The sequence below is a fragment of the Meriones unguiculatus genome, chromosome 8, assembly GCF_030254825.1.
Source record: "Meriones unguiculatus strain TT.TT164.6M chromosome 8, Bangor_MerUng_6.1, whole genome shotgun sequence".
Taxonomy (NCBI): Eukaryota; Metazoa; Chordata; class Mammalia; order Rodentia; family Muridae; genus Meriones; species Meriones unguiculatus.
In genome coordinates, this window is record NC_083356.1 from 16,633,691 (window position 1) to 16,648,046 (window position 14,356).

Sequence of the window (14,356 nt, forward strand, 5' to 3'; positions counted from 1 at the left end):
TCTTGATTGAAGATTGCTGTTGAAGAACCTAGCTCCCTGTGGGCAGGGCCTGTACATTCCTGGGATGGTGGGCCTGGGTGCTTATAGGAGACCAGGCTGAGCAAACCATGAGGGGTAGGTCAATAAGAAGCATTCCTTCGGGACTTCCCTCCAAGCTCCTGACGTGAATTCCTGCTCTGATTTCCTTCGATGACTGACTGTGATATGGTGCCATACTGAAATAAGACCTCACCAGGTTGTTTTTGGAGGTGATGATGATGGTGTTTATCACAATAAAAAGCCCTGTGTAAGAAGACATCATCTACATACATACCCATCCATCTATGGATGTAGGCATCCATCATGCCTACCCACCTACCCATACATCCATGTATCCATCTGCCTACCTACCTATCGATCCGTTCATCCATGCAGTCCTCACTCACCTACTCCTGCACCATCTACCTGAATACCCATTCAGATGCGGATCCAAAATGTTTGCTCATTTTGGGGTGTACACATCAGAAAAAAACATCGCAGAGTATAGGAATGATGGTGGTGGCGATGATGATGATGATGATGATGATGATGATGATGATGATGACAACTCTCAGGCTGAAGAAGTTGAAAATTTTACCAGAAGTCACACAGACCTTAAAAGATAGCCGAGCCTGGCCGAATCCTCGGATAACCAGGCCCTCAAGCTGTCCTGGCCCTGTCTTCTTCGTACCAATCCCATTCAAACTTTATGGAGAGAAGCCTCCCCACTAGAAGCAAGTCCCAGCCTTGTTCCACAGACATATGTGGGGGCCCTTGGGGGCCAAGCTTTATCCAACTGCAAGGTCAAATGGTGGGTAGGAGCCCAACTGTGATTATGGGTCCCCTTGAAGGCCTGGGCGGTGCCGCTTCCCACCTGCTGCCGGCAGGGGGCAGCACGACCCTGTGCCGCAGACCAGACAAGCTATATTAGGCAACTCTGCATTCTGTTTTGGGGAAACAAAGGCATAGAAGCAGGTCGGGTCCCGTATACCAACAGAAGCACCCGTTTTTCTCGGGCACAGCCCTCCTGGAGAATCCCAGGGCCAGCCCTATCTTGGGCCTCCAGGTTTGACAGGGCTGGAGGTGGGGTAGGAATCCTAAGACCCGGGGGGGGGGGGCACGTGGGTGCTCTCACTATTCCAGTCCCGCTGTAGCCACAGACATCTTTAGTCTCACTGACCGCTACCCCACGACGGAGGCTGTTGGCGGTGACCGGTGGAGTGGTCTCCAAACTCCCGGGCAAGCTGAGGGACTCCTCAACATCTCAAGTCCATCCCTGGATGCCAGCGTCGCTCCCTGTCGCCGCGGAGCGGCAGCATCCGCCTGCCAAGCTCCCGGCTGCTCTGCTTGCTCCCGCCACCAGGCCCAGCTCAGCTCCCTGCCCACCAAGCTGTGCAAACGTTCAGAGTTCTTGGTTTCAGGGGACAGTGGTGTGGGACTGCCACTACCGTTTGACACCTGTACCCTTTGCGATGTCCAAGGTCTCCTTCCTACCGAGTCCTCCAGCCCAAAACGTTCTGCGCAGCTGCACCTGTCCTCTGAACCTGGGGCCCAGCAGCGGCTCTCTCTCTCTCGGGTCATGGCAAAAGTTCACAGGATTTGGAGAGATTAGGAGGGGATTAGGGGCAGGAAAGGTAGCTCCTGAGCTTGAAGTTCCTGGACGAGCTGGGCTAGGTAGGCCTGGGGACGACAACCCCATGCCCCTCCTCACTTCCACACCAGGCGACTGGGTATCGGGTAGTCCTTAAGATGGAGCGTTCTCTGGGTCAGTTCCCTTGTCATTATAGCTCCATTTGATATTGTCCGGGGACGAAGACGCTCGAAAACCTATCTTGTGCCCCACCACCACCACCATGGGTCTGGGCTAGGACAAACCTATCTATGGCAGGCAAGGTCCCTGGCATCCACTTGTCCGGGATAGAATCGAGCCAGACCCACACAGAGATATGCCAGGCACCAAGGCTAGTGTCTTCACTTGCCACCCTCGCTGCTCAACTTGAGCCAGCTCCGAGACCCGCACGGGACAGCCCTGCAGAGCGGAACAGGGAATCCCCAGGCTGGGACTCTCCGGGGACCCCTTCTGACACCCTTCGTTAAGTCTCCGCCGTGGCGCCGCTCCTAAAGGTGGGCAAGCTGCTGTGTGAGCCGGTCTCTAAGTCCCGCGCCCTGCTCGCGCTCTGCAGCGCCAGGGGCTGGGCCGATCTTCTACCAAGTTTGCAGGGCGGGCAGGGATGCCCGATCCGGGGGTGTGGCCCCCGGAGCCCCCAAGGGGGCAATGTCCACGGAAAGGGTGTCTGCGCTTGGAAAAGAGATAGTGGTGGGTGGTCCATCCCCCTTCGACTAGAAACTGGAAACCAAGCGACCACCAGGCCCCCGCCTCTCCCCCCACCCTCACCGGCTCTGAGGAGCGCAGGTGTCTCTTCATAGCCGCACCCTCTCTCCTCCCTCCCCCTTCCCACGCAGTCCCGGGAGGGCGATCGGAAGGGAGCTGGCCTGGGGAGTGGGGCGGGGGGGACGCGGGGTTAGATGCGTTCGTGTGTCACGGGGGAGGGAGGAGAAAAGGGAGGGGAGAGGCAGGGAGCGCGCGCGAGCGCGAGAGAGAGCGCGCTGCGGGCGAGGGAGCGAGAGAGGAGGGCGGGCGGGAGGCGGATCCTCCTACCTGGGGCGCGCTCGCCTGCTCGCGGCGGCTCCCTTGCCCGGGCCGCGAGTCACCTGGGGAGGCGGACAAGTGCGGACACATTGGCCGCCGCGGCGCACCGCGAGGCGCGCACGGCCCCAGGCGGCTGAGCCCGGGCGGAGGCAGCTCCCGCCCACCCAACCCGCCCGCTGCGCCCAGCCCCGGCCTGCGCTCACCGAGCCCCCCACGGTCACTCGGCTGGGCTCCGAGGTCGCGCTTCCCGGCTCGGGTCACTCCCCGCCCTCCTCCCCACCTCCCGGGCGCACGCGGCGGCTGCGGCGCCCCGGGCTCACCATGGTGGCAACGCGTGCCGGGTGCCCGCGCGTCGCCCGCCGCCCGAGCCGGAGTGCCGGCTGAGCGTGGTCCTCCCGCAGCACCCCACCCCCGGCCCCTGCCCCGGCCCCTGCACGCCCGCGCGTCCCCTCCGGCCGCAGCTGTCTATGGCGGAGCCCCCCTCCCTGGATCATGCACAGAAACTTTCGAAAGTGGATCTTTTACGTGTTTCTCTGCTTTGGCGTCCTCTACGTGAAGCTCGGGTGAGTATTCCTGGGGGGGACGACGGGGGAGGCAGAAGGGGAGCCCCCAGCCTCGGGAGCCTCCTCCAGCGGACCTGGAGACCCGAGTTGGGGGGGGGAAGGGCGTTTCTTGGAGCGGCCGGGCTGGCCGGTGTGGCCGGCCCGAGCCCCGGCCTCGCGGAGACTTATCCGAGCCCCCCGGAGCCAGAGCTCCCCCGGAGGGGCGCTGAGCCCGGGACGCGGCAGGGGCAGCGCGGCCCGGGGACGGCGGCAGCGGGGCTCGCGGGTAGCGGGGCGAGCGTGCCGGGCGCGTCCTTTCACCTGTTTGGGCTCCAGGCCCCGGGGGTGGGACGCGCCTTCCCTCCCCCGGGCTGCGCTGGGCGCCGAGCCCGGACGGAGCGCTCTCGCCTCCCGGAGGGCGCGCCGGGCCGGGGACGGGGGGGTGGGGTGGGGTGGGGTGGGGGACACATCCCGGGCAGGGGAGATCGGGGCGCGCACCCTCTGCGAGCGCACGGGCCCCCGCACCCGCCGCGGCCCCTGCGTCTCTATCCATCACCCGGACATGTTGAAATTACCTTGACAACTCGTCCGGCTGGCTCGGGATGGGCCCCGGGGGCTGGCGCAGCAGCCTCGGGCTCCGGCCGGGGCCCGGCCCCCGCCCGCCTGTCCACCCGCCCGCTCGAGGCCCTGCGCCCGGCCCCCTCTCGCCGCGCTCCCCCTGGCGCAGCCGGGCGGGCGGGCGGGCGGGCTCCGGGAGGGCAGCGCTCGCTGCTCGCCGCCGCCGCCGCCGCCGCCGTAGCTGCTCCGAGTCGTATTTCCACATTCCTGAACCCAGCCGAGTCCTTACCTGTTGAGCCGCGATCTCCTTTAGACGGAATCTGTCTCGGCCTCCCCGGGTTGGGGGGTGGAGGGGCAGTGTGACCGAACCGAGCGCGGGGCACCTAGCGGGGCGTTAGTCGCTCTTGGCGGGCCTGGCCCGAACCAGCCCCCTCCCCCCCCGCCCCGAGCACCTGCGGGCATCTGCGCCCTCCGCGGCCCCGCGCTCCTACTATGTGCCGCCGGGCACTTGGAGGCTAGCCTCCTCTTGGCCCTCGGGAGGCCAGTGACCAGACCTGTAGGAGGGCGGGTTCCGGTACCTGGGAGACCGGCTTCCCAGGCGAGAGGTGGAAACAGCAGCACCCTTCCCCAGCCCTGTGCACCCTCCGCCATCTTACAGGTGAAGAAATTGAGGCCCAGAGAGGGGCAGGGACCAAGCTCGGTGGCCTTGGAGGCAGGCTTGGAAGTCCCGTCCTAGCCTTGTTCCCGCAGACCTGGGCGGAAGTGTCTGCGGCCGCTGGTGGCTGTGTTTATTGTAGGTTTGTGTGGGTAGGTTGTGTCCCTGCGTGTTTGTTTATGAAGGTGAGGGATGCCGGCTTTGAGCCTGCTGGGGGGTGGGGGTGGGGTGGGCAGGCCACGGCTTCCCGGACTCTCAGCCGCCCGCGAGGATTCTCCTGGGCCTGCGAGGGGATCCACAGCCCGTTGGGGAAAGGCTCCAGGCTGGTTCCAGCTACCTGGCTCTGGCACGGAGGCCTCTGAATTGGGTGCTTGACTCCACCGGCTCTGGCTTCCACCGCTGACCATTCTTTGTAGCACCGGTTCTTCAACAAGAGGCCTCAGCAGAGGCTTCCTATCAGCAAATGGGAAAGGGTATCAGCAGACGGGCCTGGATTCCCGAGGTTGGGGACTCTCTTGAGTGGCTCCTGCGGTTCATCTCTGTAGCTCTTCTTTCACCTTATGGGAGTAGGATCTGGGCTGTCTGTTCTGACCAGCATGGTGGTCAGTGTTGAATAAAGAATGGGTGAGTGAGACCCCCCCCCCCCCGCGCGTCTCTTCTAGCCTAGCCTGGATTCCTAGACGCCTGTGACCACTACCTCCTAGGACTGAGGAGGCTTCTCCTCTGTCCGGGAGCCCCAACGGAGAACTCTTCTCCCTCCAGAAACTGCTACCTATTTCTGAGTCAAAAAAAAAAAAAAAAAAAAAAAAAATCCAAAGACCAAGTTGAATGACAGCCAGGGAAGCCAGAGACTCACCCTGGGACCTGCAAAAGGGAGGCTTGGACCTCTTTGTAATCTCTCTCTCTTCCTCCCTCCTTCCCTCCCTCCGTGCATGTGTGTGTGTGTGTGTGTGTGTGTGTGTGTGTGTGTGTGTTCGTTCCAACAGGTGAGCAGGAAAGGTAGCCGGGCCTTCCCATGTGACCTAAAGGGATGGGTGGTGTGGGGGAGACCTCTTTGAAGGAGGCATCCCACACCCCTTCTGGCAGGTGCGTTAGTGACCTCTTAGCCTGGAGCCGCCTCTCCCCCTCATCTGAAGACAGTAGCGATGCTGGTATCCCCCTTGGGGCTGCGGAGGGATTGGTTCTGATGGCTCTCACCGTGGTCTTAAGTGACGGTCGTGGAATACTGTGGCACCCGCCACTGAAGCCTTTTGTATCACCAAGGATCATGAGATCAAGGGTGTGAGAGCCGTTCTGGGGACCCCTCTCGATAGTTTATTCCGGGGAGGGGGTATTTTGTGATGGAGGCCCCTGAACCGGCCTCTGCTGCACATTTCCCTGTGCACAACGGGGCCTCCAGAAATCCCACAGGCACGCCTCACAGGCAAGCAAGAGCCAGGATTCAGCCCTTACAGTCCCAGACCGTAGGTTAGTAGTGATGGAGCTGCCCTACTGGAGGAGGCCAAGGTGGGGTAGGAAGTAGCCAAGGTCATTGAGGTACCAGGACCAGCCCTGCCCTAGACTTGTTCTGCTTTTGTTGTTGGGGGGGGGGGCAGGACAGGGAGGTCTGAAGGTAAGGGAGGCTCCTGACTCCGGGGTATCCAGGAATCTCCATGCCAAGCCCAGGGGCCAGGGGTCCGCTCACAGAACCAAGGCTGTACAGTGTCCCCTTTCCTACTGTCCTCCTGCTCTGAGATTTCCCCCAGCGGACACACACCTCCATAGAAGGACATTCCAATAAAGCCAGGCTCAGCAGAAAGAGGAGATGCCCCCCCAAATCTGTCTCTAGACCCCCAAAAACATTTACTAGAAAGGGGAGGGGTTCTTTAGAAGACTCTCTCCTTGTACCCACCAACCAACTCCTCAATGAAAAGGACAGGATGAGAGATGAAGAAGCCAGAAATGAGGGGCCGCGTGCGATGAGACCAGCAACTGGGGGGGCTTCCCTGCCGCCTCTCCAAAGAGGTGCATGAAGCGGGTGGTGCGGGCACCAGACAATAGATCCGGAACAGAGCTAGCCCAGGGGCAGTGAGGGCGACCCCCAGCCAGCCGTCCCTAAGCAGGCTGCACGCAGTCAGAGGGACAACACACACATGGCGTCCGTGCACACACACCTGCGGGCTCCCCTGCCGCCCGTGCTCTGGCAGGAACATGCAAGCTCATGCACGCACCCATGAGCACACGCTTGCTGAGCACAGCCCCTAAGTGGCACACACACCTCCGCGCGGTGCCCGCCGTAGATGCTCGCAGCAGCGGCGTTTCTCGCCAAAGGTTGTGGCTAGGGTATCCTGGCCAAGGCAACTTGGGCAAAGCCTGGGGGCGGCACCCGCTGCACACTCTGGTCAACCTCCCCTTTAAAAAAAACCCGCCCGCGGAGGAGGCGGATGTAGGGGCGGCCTGTCCAATGGCAGCTGCGCGCTTCGGCAGACTTGGAGACTTGAGCCAGAGTGAGCAACAGAGCCGGTTCGCACCGACAGACGGACAGAGGACCAGACAGACGCTAAGGCGCGCCCCTTGTCCCCCCCGCCGGGCCCCCGCCCCGAACTCCAGCCCCAGCGTCCGCTGCTGCCCCCCGATACAGCACGATGCGCGCTCCTGGCGGAGAGACACTGGCGACCACTGTCCCCCGGCCCCCGAGCCCTGGCCCCTAGCGCCCAGCGCTCCTGCCCTACACCAGGGAGGGCCGTGGAGACCCCAGCCTCGGTTGGCGCGGGAACCCTGCGGGTGGGGCCTGCCCAGCCCAGCCTGGCGCGCCGGCCCACCATGCTCCTCCTGTCGCCGCGCAGCGCGCTGGTCTCCGTCTATTGCCCGCAGATCTTTCTCCTTCTGTCCAGCGGCAGCTACCTGTGAGTGCCGCGGGGGGCGGGCGGGGAGGGCGGGCGGGAGCCCCTGAACACTACTGCCGGAGGAGGGAGGGAGGAGCGGGTGGCAGATGGTCCCGGGTGGGGCGCTGGGTGCCAAGCGCGCACAGAAACTGGGGGAGGATGGGGGGGTCTTCGGGTCATTTTGCTGGCCTATGCCGCTGAGGTAGATCACCTGGGGGGACAGCTGTGGCAATGAGAAATTTTAGCTTAGGGGTCAGAGAGAAGGTGGCCGGAGAGGAGGTCCCATGGCACGTATTAGGCTACGTGCAAGGAGCGCGAGGGCCGTTGCTAGCCAGTCGCGTCCTGGACCGGCGGGAGACCCTCTCCTTAGGCTCTCTTAACCTACGCGGCTCGCACGGCCCCGTGCCACGCTCTGGAGAGCTATGTGCACCCATCCGCTTCCCCGCGCAGACACCGGCGGGCACGTGCATGCTGCGCCCCCACCAGACAGCGCGCCCAGGCTGTCCCCCGAAGTCTCCGTGGCCCCTTGCGCCGTTCTGCAGCGCCGGTCGGCCTTGACCTCTGCGCTCCGCCAGACGCCTTGCCAGGAGGCGAGGAGGGCGCGCGCTGTGCGCTCAGGTCCCCGAGCGCCCAGGTAATCAAGGCCCAGGGAGTGCGCGAAGCCTGGCGCGCGCTGAGCGAGGGGTAGGGCAGCGTTCACCAGGCTCAGGGAAGCTCGGGGCAGGGCCCAAGTCGGGCCCTGTGAGCCGAGGGGGCGCGTCCGCACAGCAGTGGCTTCGCCCGGTTCCTAATGGGACGCATATGCTCTGGCCTCCGATTTAAAAAGAAGTTTGATTTATGGAACCGCCGTTTGGGGGAATTGAAGCTGGATGCTACTGATTAAACCTCAGAGCCAGCGATCTCTCTCTCTCTCTCTCTCTCTCTCTCTCTCTCTCTCTCTCTCTCTCTCTCTCTCTCCTCCCCTCCCCCGCCCCCTCCTTAACACGCGGGCCACGTCCGGGGTCGCCTAACGCGGCCAGAGGCGGCAGCCTCCTTCCCGCTCCCTGCACCACCCCCTTCCCGCCCCGCGGCCACAGTCCTGATAAATTGCCCCGCCCCCACCCCTTTTAATAAAGACGCGGCCAATTTCTCCTCCAGCTCCTAGGAAATTACTATCCTACCAGTTTTCCTTCTATAAATAGTCGCGCATCTTGAAACAAAAGTTCGCAACCGCAGCCAGATGCTGCGAGGCCCGCGGTTTCCCCGGCTGTGGAACATAATTACAAGGTCCGGGCAGAGGGAGCGCTCCAGGCCCGGCGGGCAGCCCTGGCTGCGGAGGCATCGCCTGGGGTGGGGAGTAGCAGGCCGCCCAGGGCAGGGCGCAGGGCCCGTGGGCACCGCCTGATCGGTGGGGACCTGGCCAAAGGGAATCCTGCTTCCGTTGTCCTTGCCTGAAATGGATCAGTCATCAGGGCCTTGGACTCCAAGTCTCCTGCTGGGTTCTGGAGCTCCTGGGGGGCGTCCCCTTCCCCAGACCCTGGCATCTGAGGAGCCAGCAGTTCCTCCGCCTGAGAAATCATTTGGGGAAGCTAGCAGCTGAGGTTTGGTGTTCCTGGGGAGGTGTCCAGGGGAGGAGGCCAGGAGCTGGGTCTGAGAGGGGAGGACTGCAGAACTGGTTTTGTCCCACAGCAACTGCAGGGCTCTCCGGGAGATAGCAGCCTGAGGCCCTCCTGAAGGGCCCACTCCTGCTTGGCGGGGTGACCTCCACCCTCTGTGCCCACATAGGTTTGTCCCTGACTGTAGTGCCAACTCTGGGAGATGAAATTCTTTCAAGGAAGCAGCCTTTAAAGTCTGTCCAGGCCAGTGCTGGGGCCAACGTGGGTGGTGGTAGCTGGGGGGGGGGGGGGTGCAGCGAGGGGAAACCAGGTCCCTTCTTCTTCGCTGATCCTGCCTGGTTCAGCCGTGGCGCTGGTTCAGTCCTCCGTATGCCCTGGCCCTGGGAGGGTGAAAGGGCTAATGCTTGCAACGCTGGGTTTTCCTCACCTTGCTGGGTGCTGCAGAGTTGGCTGCATAAGATGCACGAGAGGGAGGGGGCCTGTGAAATTACAATACATGGGGGGGGTGTCCAGACACCCCCGTGGCAGAACTTGGCTAGATGGTAGAAGAGCGCTGACCGTAGAGGTAGTAGGGGCCAGTGTGACACCCACCCCAACACCCCAGAACTGCAGGAATATCCCAGAGGGTGTCACAGCAAGAAGGGGCCCCGAGTGGAGGCTGTGTTCCGTTCCAGAGAACTTTCCAGAATCTGGAAAGTTCTGGGTCCCATTGCTAGGATCACAGACACTGGCCAACAGTTGATCCTGCCCCTTTCAGCTGGGCTGTTCTCCCAGCTCCCCATGCCGGGTTATCATCGAAACACAGTGAATCCCAGACACATGCCTGGGCCTCTGCCGCTGATCGCGTTGGACGGGTGTGCTGGCCTGGAAGGGCCCTGAGCCTCCATCAGTCTCCAAGTCGTGATCCAGCTGTGAGAGGCTGCTCTGGTCACCTCTACCCCTGTGTCGCAGAGTGGGGGCCCGGTGGGGTCTCAGCAAGGGACCAAGGGAAGGCGAATGGGGGCTGAGGTCACCAGAAGGGTTTGTAGTGCTGGGTCAGCTGGTAGGAGGGCCTGGCCCAAGACTGGAGCCAGAACCAGTCTGGGCTACTGTAAGGGCAGGTCCCTTCCGTTCTTGGCCTCCCTGTCCTAGATGTGGTAGTTGGCTGTGATGACCCCCCCCCCCCCCCATGTCTTCCGGTAGAGCCTGTCATGGTAACCGCCTGCTCTGGGGAGCTGGGTGAGTCATGGGTGACAGGATGGTTACTCACCGACCACCTGGCTTGGGGGTGCAGAGAGTGCTCACCACTGTCTTCCCCAGGCCCAGTCAGGCCTCTTCCTGGCTCCTGCTGTGGCTTTGCCGGTGGCGCTGACCACAATCCTAAAAGCCCTGTGGGCATGACCCTTGGTGAGCTGGGCGCTGAATCAGGCCGCTCTTGTGGCATCAAGGTCCAGGAGGGCAGTGTGGGTCACAGGACTTCAACTTGGACAGGTCACCTGGAGGGTGGTATCTGTCTGGACCTCAATCCAGGTCACAGGGCAAAGAAGACTCAGGTCAGGCCTGGGTAGCTCTGGGTTTGAAAGCATGAGACAGCCCATAGAATATTGGTACCACAGGCTTAAGGCTGGGACACCTGAGGACAGCTTAACGCCCAGGAAACCTTCCATCTGGAGCCCCTGTGACCATGGGAAACTACCCCAAACCCACTGTGGTATGGCTCGCCAGCTGAGAGGGGAGCAAGGTATATTCTGGAATGGGCTTTTCCCAGCCCTTGTATGTGCAGGGTGCTTTGTCTCTCTCTGGGCTTTGATTGTACAGGGGGCGGGGGTGATGGAGCTGGAGGGTGGAACCCTTTCTAACCTGGTTTCCTTGGAGTCCTGGAGCCCAAGAGGCATGCCAAACCTTGGTTCTCATCCTCATGCCGTCTCTTCCTGCGTGGCTGTATCCTGACCCTAGCTCACTCCTTTCTGCTCAGGGAGAATCTGTGGAGGTCACGCAAATCTCCCAGGGTGACCTGGACCAGATTTAGAGCCAGTGTTCAGTTTATATCCTGCTGTTGGGGACAGTTCAGGAGACAGGTGGCTCTTGGGTAGCAGGAGCAGGGGAACTGGCTGTTAGGGATCCAGAGGGAGGGCCAGATTGGGCAGTCACTCAGGGAAGAATAGAGGGTTCCTTGAGTGTCTCAGGGGGCTTCCTGCAGGTGGATCCAAAAGGGATTTTAAAGGATGGAGGCATTTTGGCTGAACTAAACAAGATCACAGAAGGACTACTGAGTGGGAGAACGTGGCTGTTAAACACATTCACCTAGGGGACCCTATGGAGAGACAGAGAGTCCTGGGGTCCTGAGAGATCACGTCACCCAGACCCCAGCTCATCATCTTGTCCTCCTGGCACTAGCTCCCACATGGCTCTCTCCCTGTGGTGATTCATCCCAGAGGAGGGAAGTGGCCACAGCCAGTAGTCACAAATGCAGCGAGGCAGGTGAGCCCAGTGAAGGGAGATGTGGCCGCCTCTGCTTCTCTGCCCTCGTGCTCTCCCACTGGGCCTCCAAGCCACGGGCTGCCCTGGGGGAGGGGGCAGACCCTAGGAAAACCAGAGTTACATTGCTGTAGGTGCCCGATGGACATGGATGGGGTTTGAGCCTGCTGGGGTTTGAGCCAGTATTCTGGGCATGATGGTAACAGGAGGGCTGGGATGGAAACTAGTGTTTTGGACCCAAGCTCCCTGTCAGCAGAGGGTCAAAGGGGAGTGTCCAGATCAGGGCCTCTCTGTGCAGCCTATAGCCAGCCCACTAACCTCTGCGTCTCCCGGGCAGGTGAAACAGCTACAGCAGGCTCCCTGGAGGCCTCCATTTTGCACAGTCCTGAGTCCGGCTGGGATAAGGCTCAGCTCCCCTCCCAAGGGGACAAGAGGCTGGCGCCCTCCCTTGTCAGATGAAACCCCGGCCCAGGGCTCCCTCAGCCTGATGAAAGGGTCATTGTGTAATACAGGCCGCCCGCTGGCCAAGGACAAAACGGCCGTTTGTCCTCCCTCCTTGGTGTGGGGCTGGGGGCCTCCCCTCAGGCTGGCCGGTGGGTGGGGGTGGGTACAGGTGCGCTCCAGGCTCCCTCTCTCTCCTTGTCTTCCAGCTCAGCCTGCCCCTCCCCCAGTCCCCGTACCCACCCCGGGTCACCTTGCCCTTGAGTGTGGGTCCTCAAGCTTGGGCCAGCTTTACAGCTGTCTGGGAGACAGCGAGCTTCCTGGCCCTGGGGGCATCCAAGCAGATGTAAGCATGAGACCAGGAATTCCGAAGAAGGGCTCTGCTGGACCAGGGAATCCAGCGCCCTGGGCAGTCCGTGTAAGCAGCCAGGTGTGTGGTTGAGGCTACTGTATTGGCTCAGGTTTGCTGCAGCCATGGCTGACACTGGGAGTGGAAGATGCTAAAGGGCAGAGAACCCCCAAGTGGCCATGGCAGCTCTCTTAATTAGGTTTTATATTGCTACGATAAACACCATAACCAAAAAAACAAACAAACAACTTGGGAAGGCAAGGGTTTATTTGGATTGTATATCTCAGAGCAGCCCATTGAAGAAAACCAAGGCAAGGACCTTCACTCGGAAATGGAAACTGAGGCCATGGAGGGGAGCTGCTTATTGCCGTGCTCAGCCTGCTTTCTTATGGCACCCAGGACCACCAGCCCAGCGGTGGCACCAGGCACCACTCTCTGGGGCGTGGGGTCCTCCCTCATCAATCCCAAATCAAGGCAAGCCTACAAGCCAGTCTGATGGAGGCATTTTCTCAATCTTTACTGATTCCCTTTTCTCAGGTGATGCTAGCCTGTATCAAGTTGACATAAAAACTAGCCGGTACAGTACAAAAACTACAGTACAGCTTTAGGTTGTAAAGCCTTCCAAGGGCTGGAGCATGGGTGGAGAAAAGTTAGAACCTCTGGGAGTGCCATCAATTGTTAGGACGTCCATCACCTGCCAGAACCTTTTCCCATGGGGCCTCCTGATCCACCCCTTTTTGTGCTCAAAAGTCCCACCACCAAGCTCAGGTGTAGCTGCCACCTGTGGTCAGGTCCCTGGAAGGAAGAACACGGGTGGGATTTCAGATTACCTCCAGCAGGAGATCCCTGGGTGTAAAACAGATTTTAAGAGCCCAGGTTGGGTTTGGGCTTCGTGTTGCACACCTGTTATCCTAGCACTCAAAGCTGAGGCAGGAGGATCACCCTTTTAAAGCCGACCTGGGTTTCATACTGAGGCCTGTCTCCAACAAAAAGACTTTAGAATGAGAATGGACTTAGCTGTCTTGTTGACTCCCGACTAGGAACACAGGCTCCAGGGGTCACCTTTCCAGAAGGACCTGTCCTGTGGGCCTAGCATGCACAACTTGTCTGGAGTCTGGATGTTGAGTCTCTTTCCTCCCTGGTTGCTGACACAGGGGCTAAACCAAGCTACCTCCTGCATAGGAACCAGAGGGCGGGAGGTCGGGGCTAGATGTCCCCCAGGTCAGGGCGTCTGAGACTGGATTTGAACCCAGGTCTCTATGACTCTCAGGTCCATGATACCTCCCAGCCTCAAATCAACACTGTTGCCCCTCTCACATTCATTACATTTTATAAGGCCTGAGAATCTAGCTAGGGTAATATGTTGCAATGTCTGTGGGCCAGGAGTTCCTCAGCCTTAAGCAAAGGCTTCCTGGACAGTTTAGAGGCTAGCTTTTGTTTCAGTCCTGGGGAACGGAGTGATGATGCTCTTGAGGATGTAGAGATGTCTCTGCCCATCTTGGCTCTGCTCCAGCATCTCTGAGGCCGGCTTTCACCGGGAGAAAGGTAGGTCCAGCAAGCCAGCCTGTGACCTGTATGTTCAGTTTGTGTGTGATGACTGCTCTTAGGTGTGGCTGGGCACAGACCTGTGGCGCGCTTCATTTCTCTAGATCTTGGTTTGCCACCTGGGGGAGACTCGAGAGCCCTTCCAGCTAGTCCCACCACACATGGTTGGCTCCTCACAGCCCTTTAATTTATCGGCCACCTTCCTCCGAGGCCACACAGAGCCCTGCAGCTCCCACAGCGGGGACCCTGACCTTCAGTGAAGGTGAACCAGGAGAAACTTTCAGAGTAAGGTGACCTGAGAGGCTCCAGAAGTCTTCTCTGACAGCCTGAAGCAGGGGCTGAGGGCTGGGATGAGGCAGGATACCTTCCAGGAGGCCTCAGCCTTCATCTCTGGCAGGGAATGCTGGGACTTTCCAAGTGCTGCTGACCCTCCCCAGGAGCCAGATCGGCCACCCTGCTATTTCCATCTTCTCTGTGTTTCAGAGACCTGCTGTGTCCCAGTAGACCAGGTTGGCCTGGTGAGAAAGGATGAACTTAAGCCACCATATATGCTCCTGTGGGTCGAAGTGCTGGCACAGCATTCCTGTGGACCAGGCAGGGCTGACATTCTCTTTGGTGGCCCTGCCATAGGGTGGAGCACCAGGTTAAGCATGCCAGCTTCCCAGGGTGACCTTTTGAACTT

The 14,356-nt window shown here is 60.6% G+C and overlaps 1 protein-coding gene across 5 annotated transcripts in view; it reads left to right on the forward strand.

Annotated features, from left to right (window-relative positions):
* The first annotated feature begins 3,067 nt into the window (after positions 1-3,067).
* Positions 3,068-14,356, forward strand: part of Wnt7b (Wnt family member 7B) — a 45,445-nt gene continuing 34,156 nt past the window's right edge. The window contains exons 1-2 of one of the 5 annotated variants that reach the window (XM_060388890.1): positions 12,054-12,210; positions 13,573-13,674. Coding sequence is in view for 2 of the 5 variants with exons in the window: in XM_060388888.1 (XP_060244871.1) it covers positions 7,226-7,308 (83 nt within the window). In the remaining 3 variants the exon portion in view is untranslated. Of the gene's footprint in view, positions 3,232-6,895; positions 7,309-8,728; positions 8,868-12,053; positions 13,675-14,356 lie in introns of those variants that run through there. The other 4 variants (XM_021630891.2, XM_060388888.1, XM_060388891.1 and 1 more) reach the window with 4 other exon arrangements.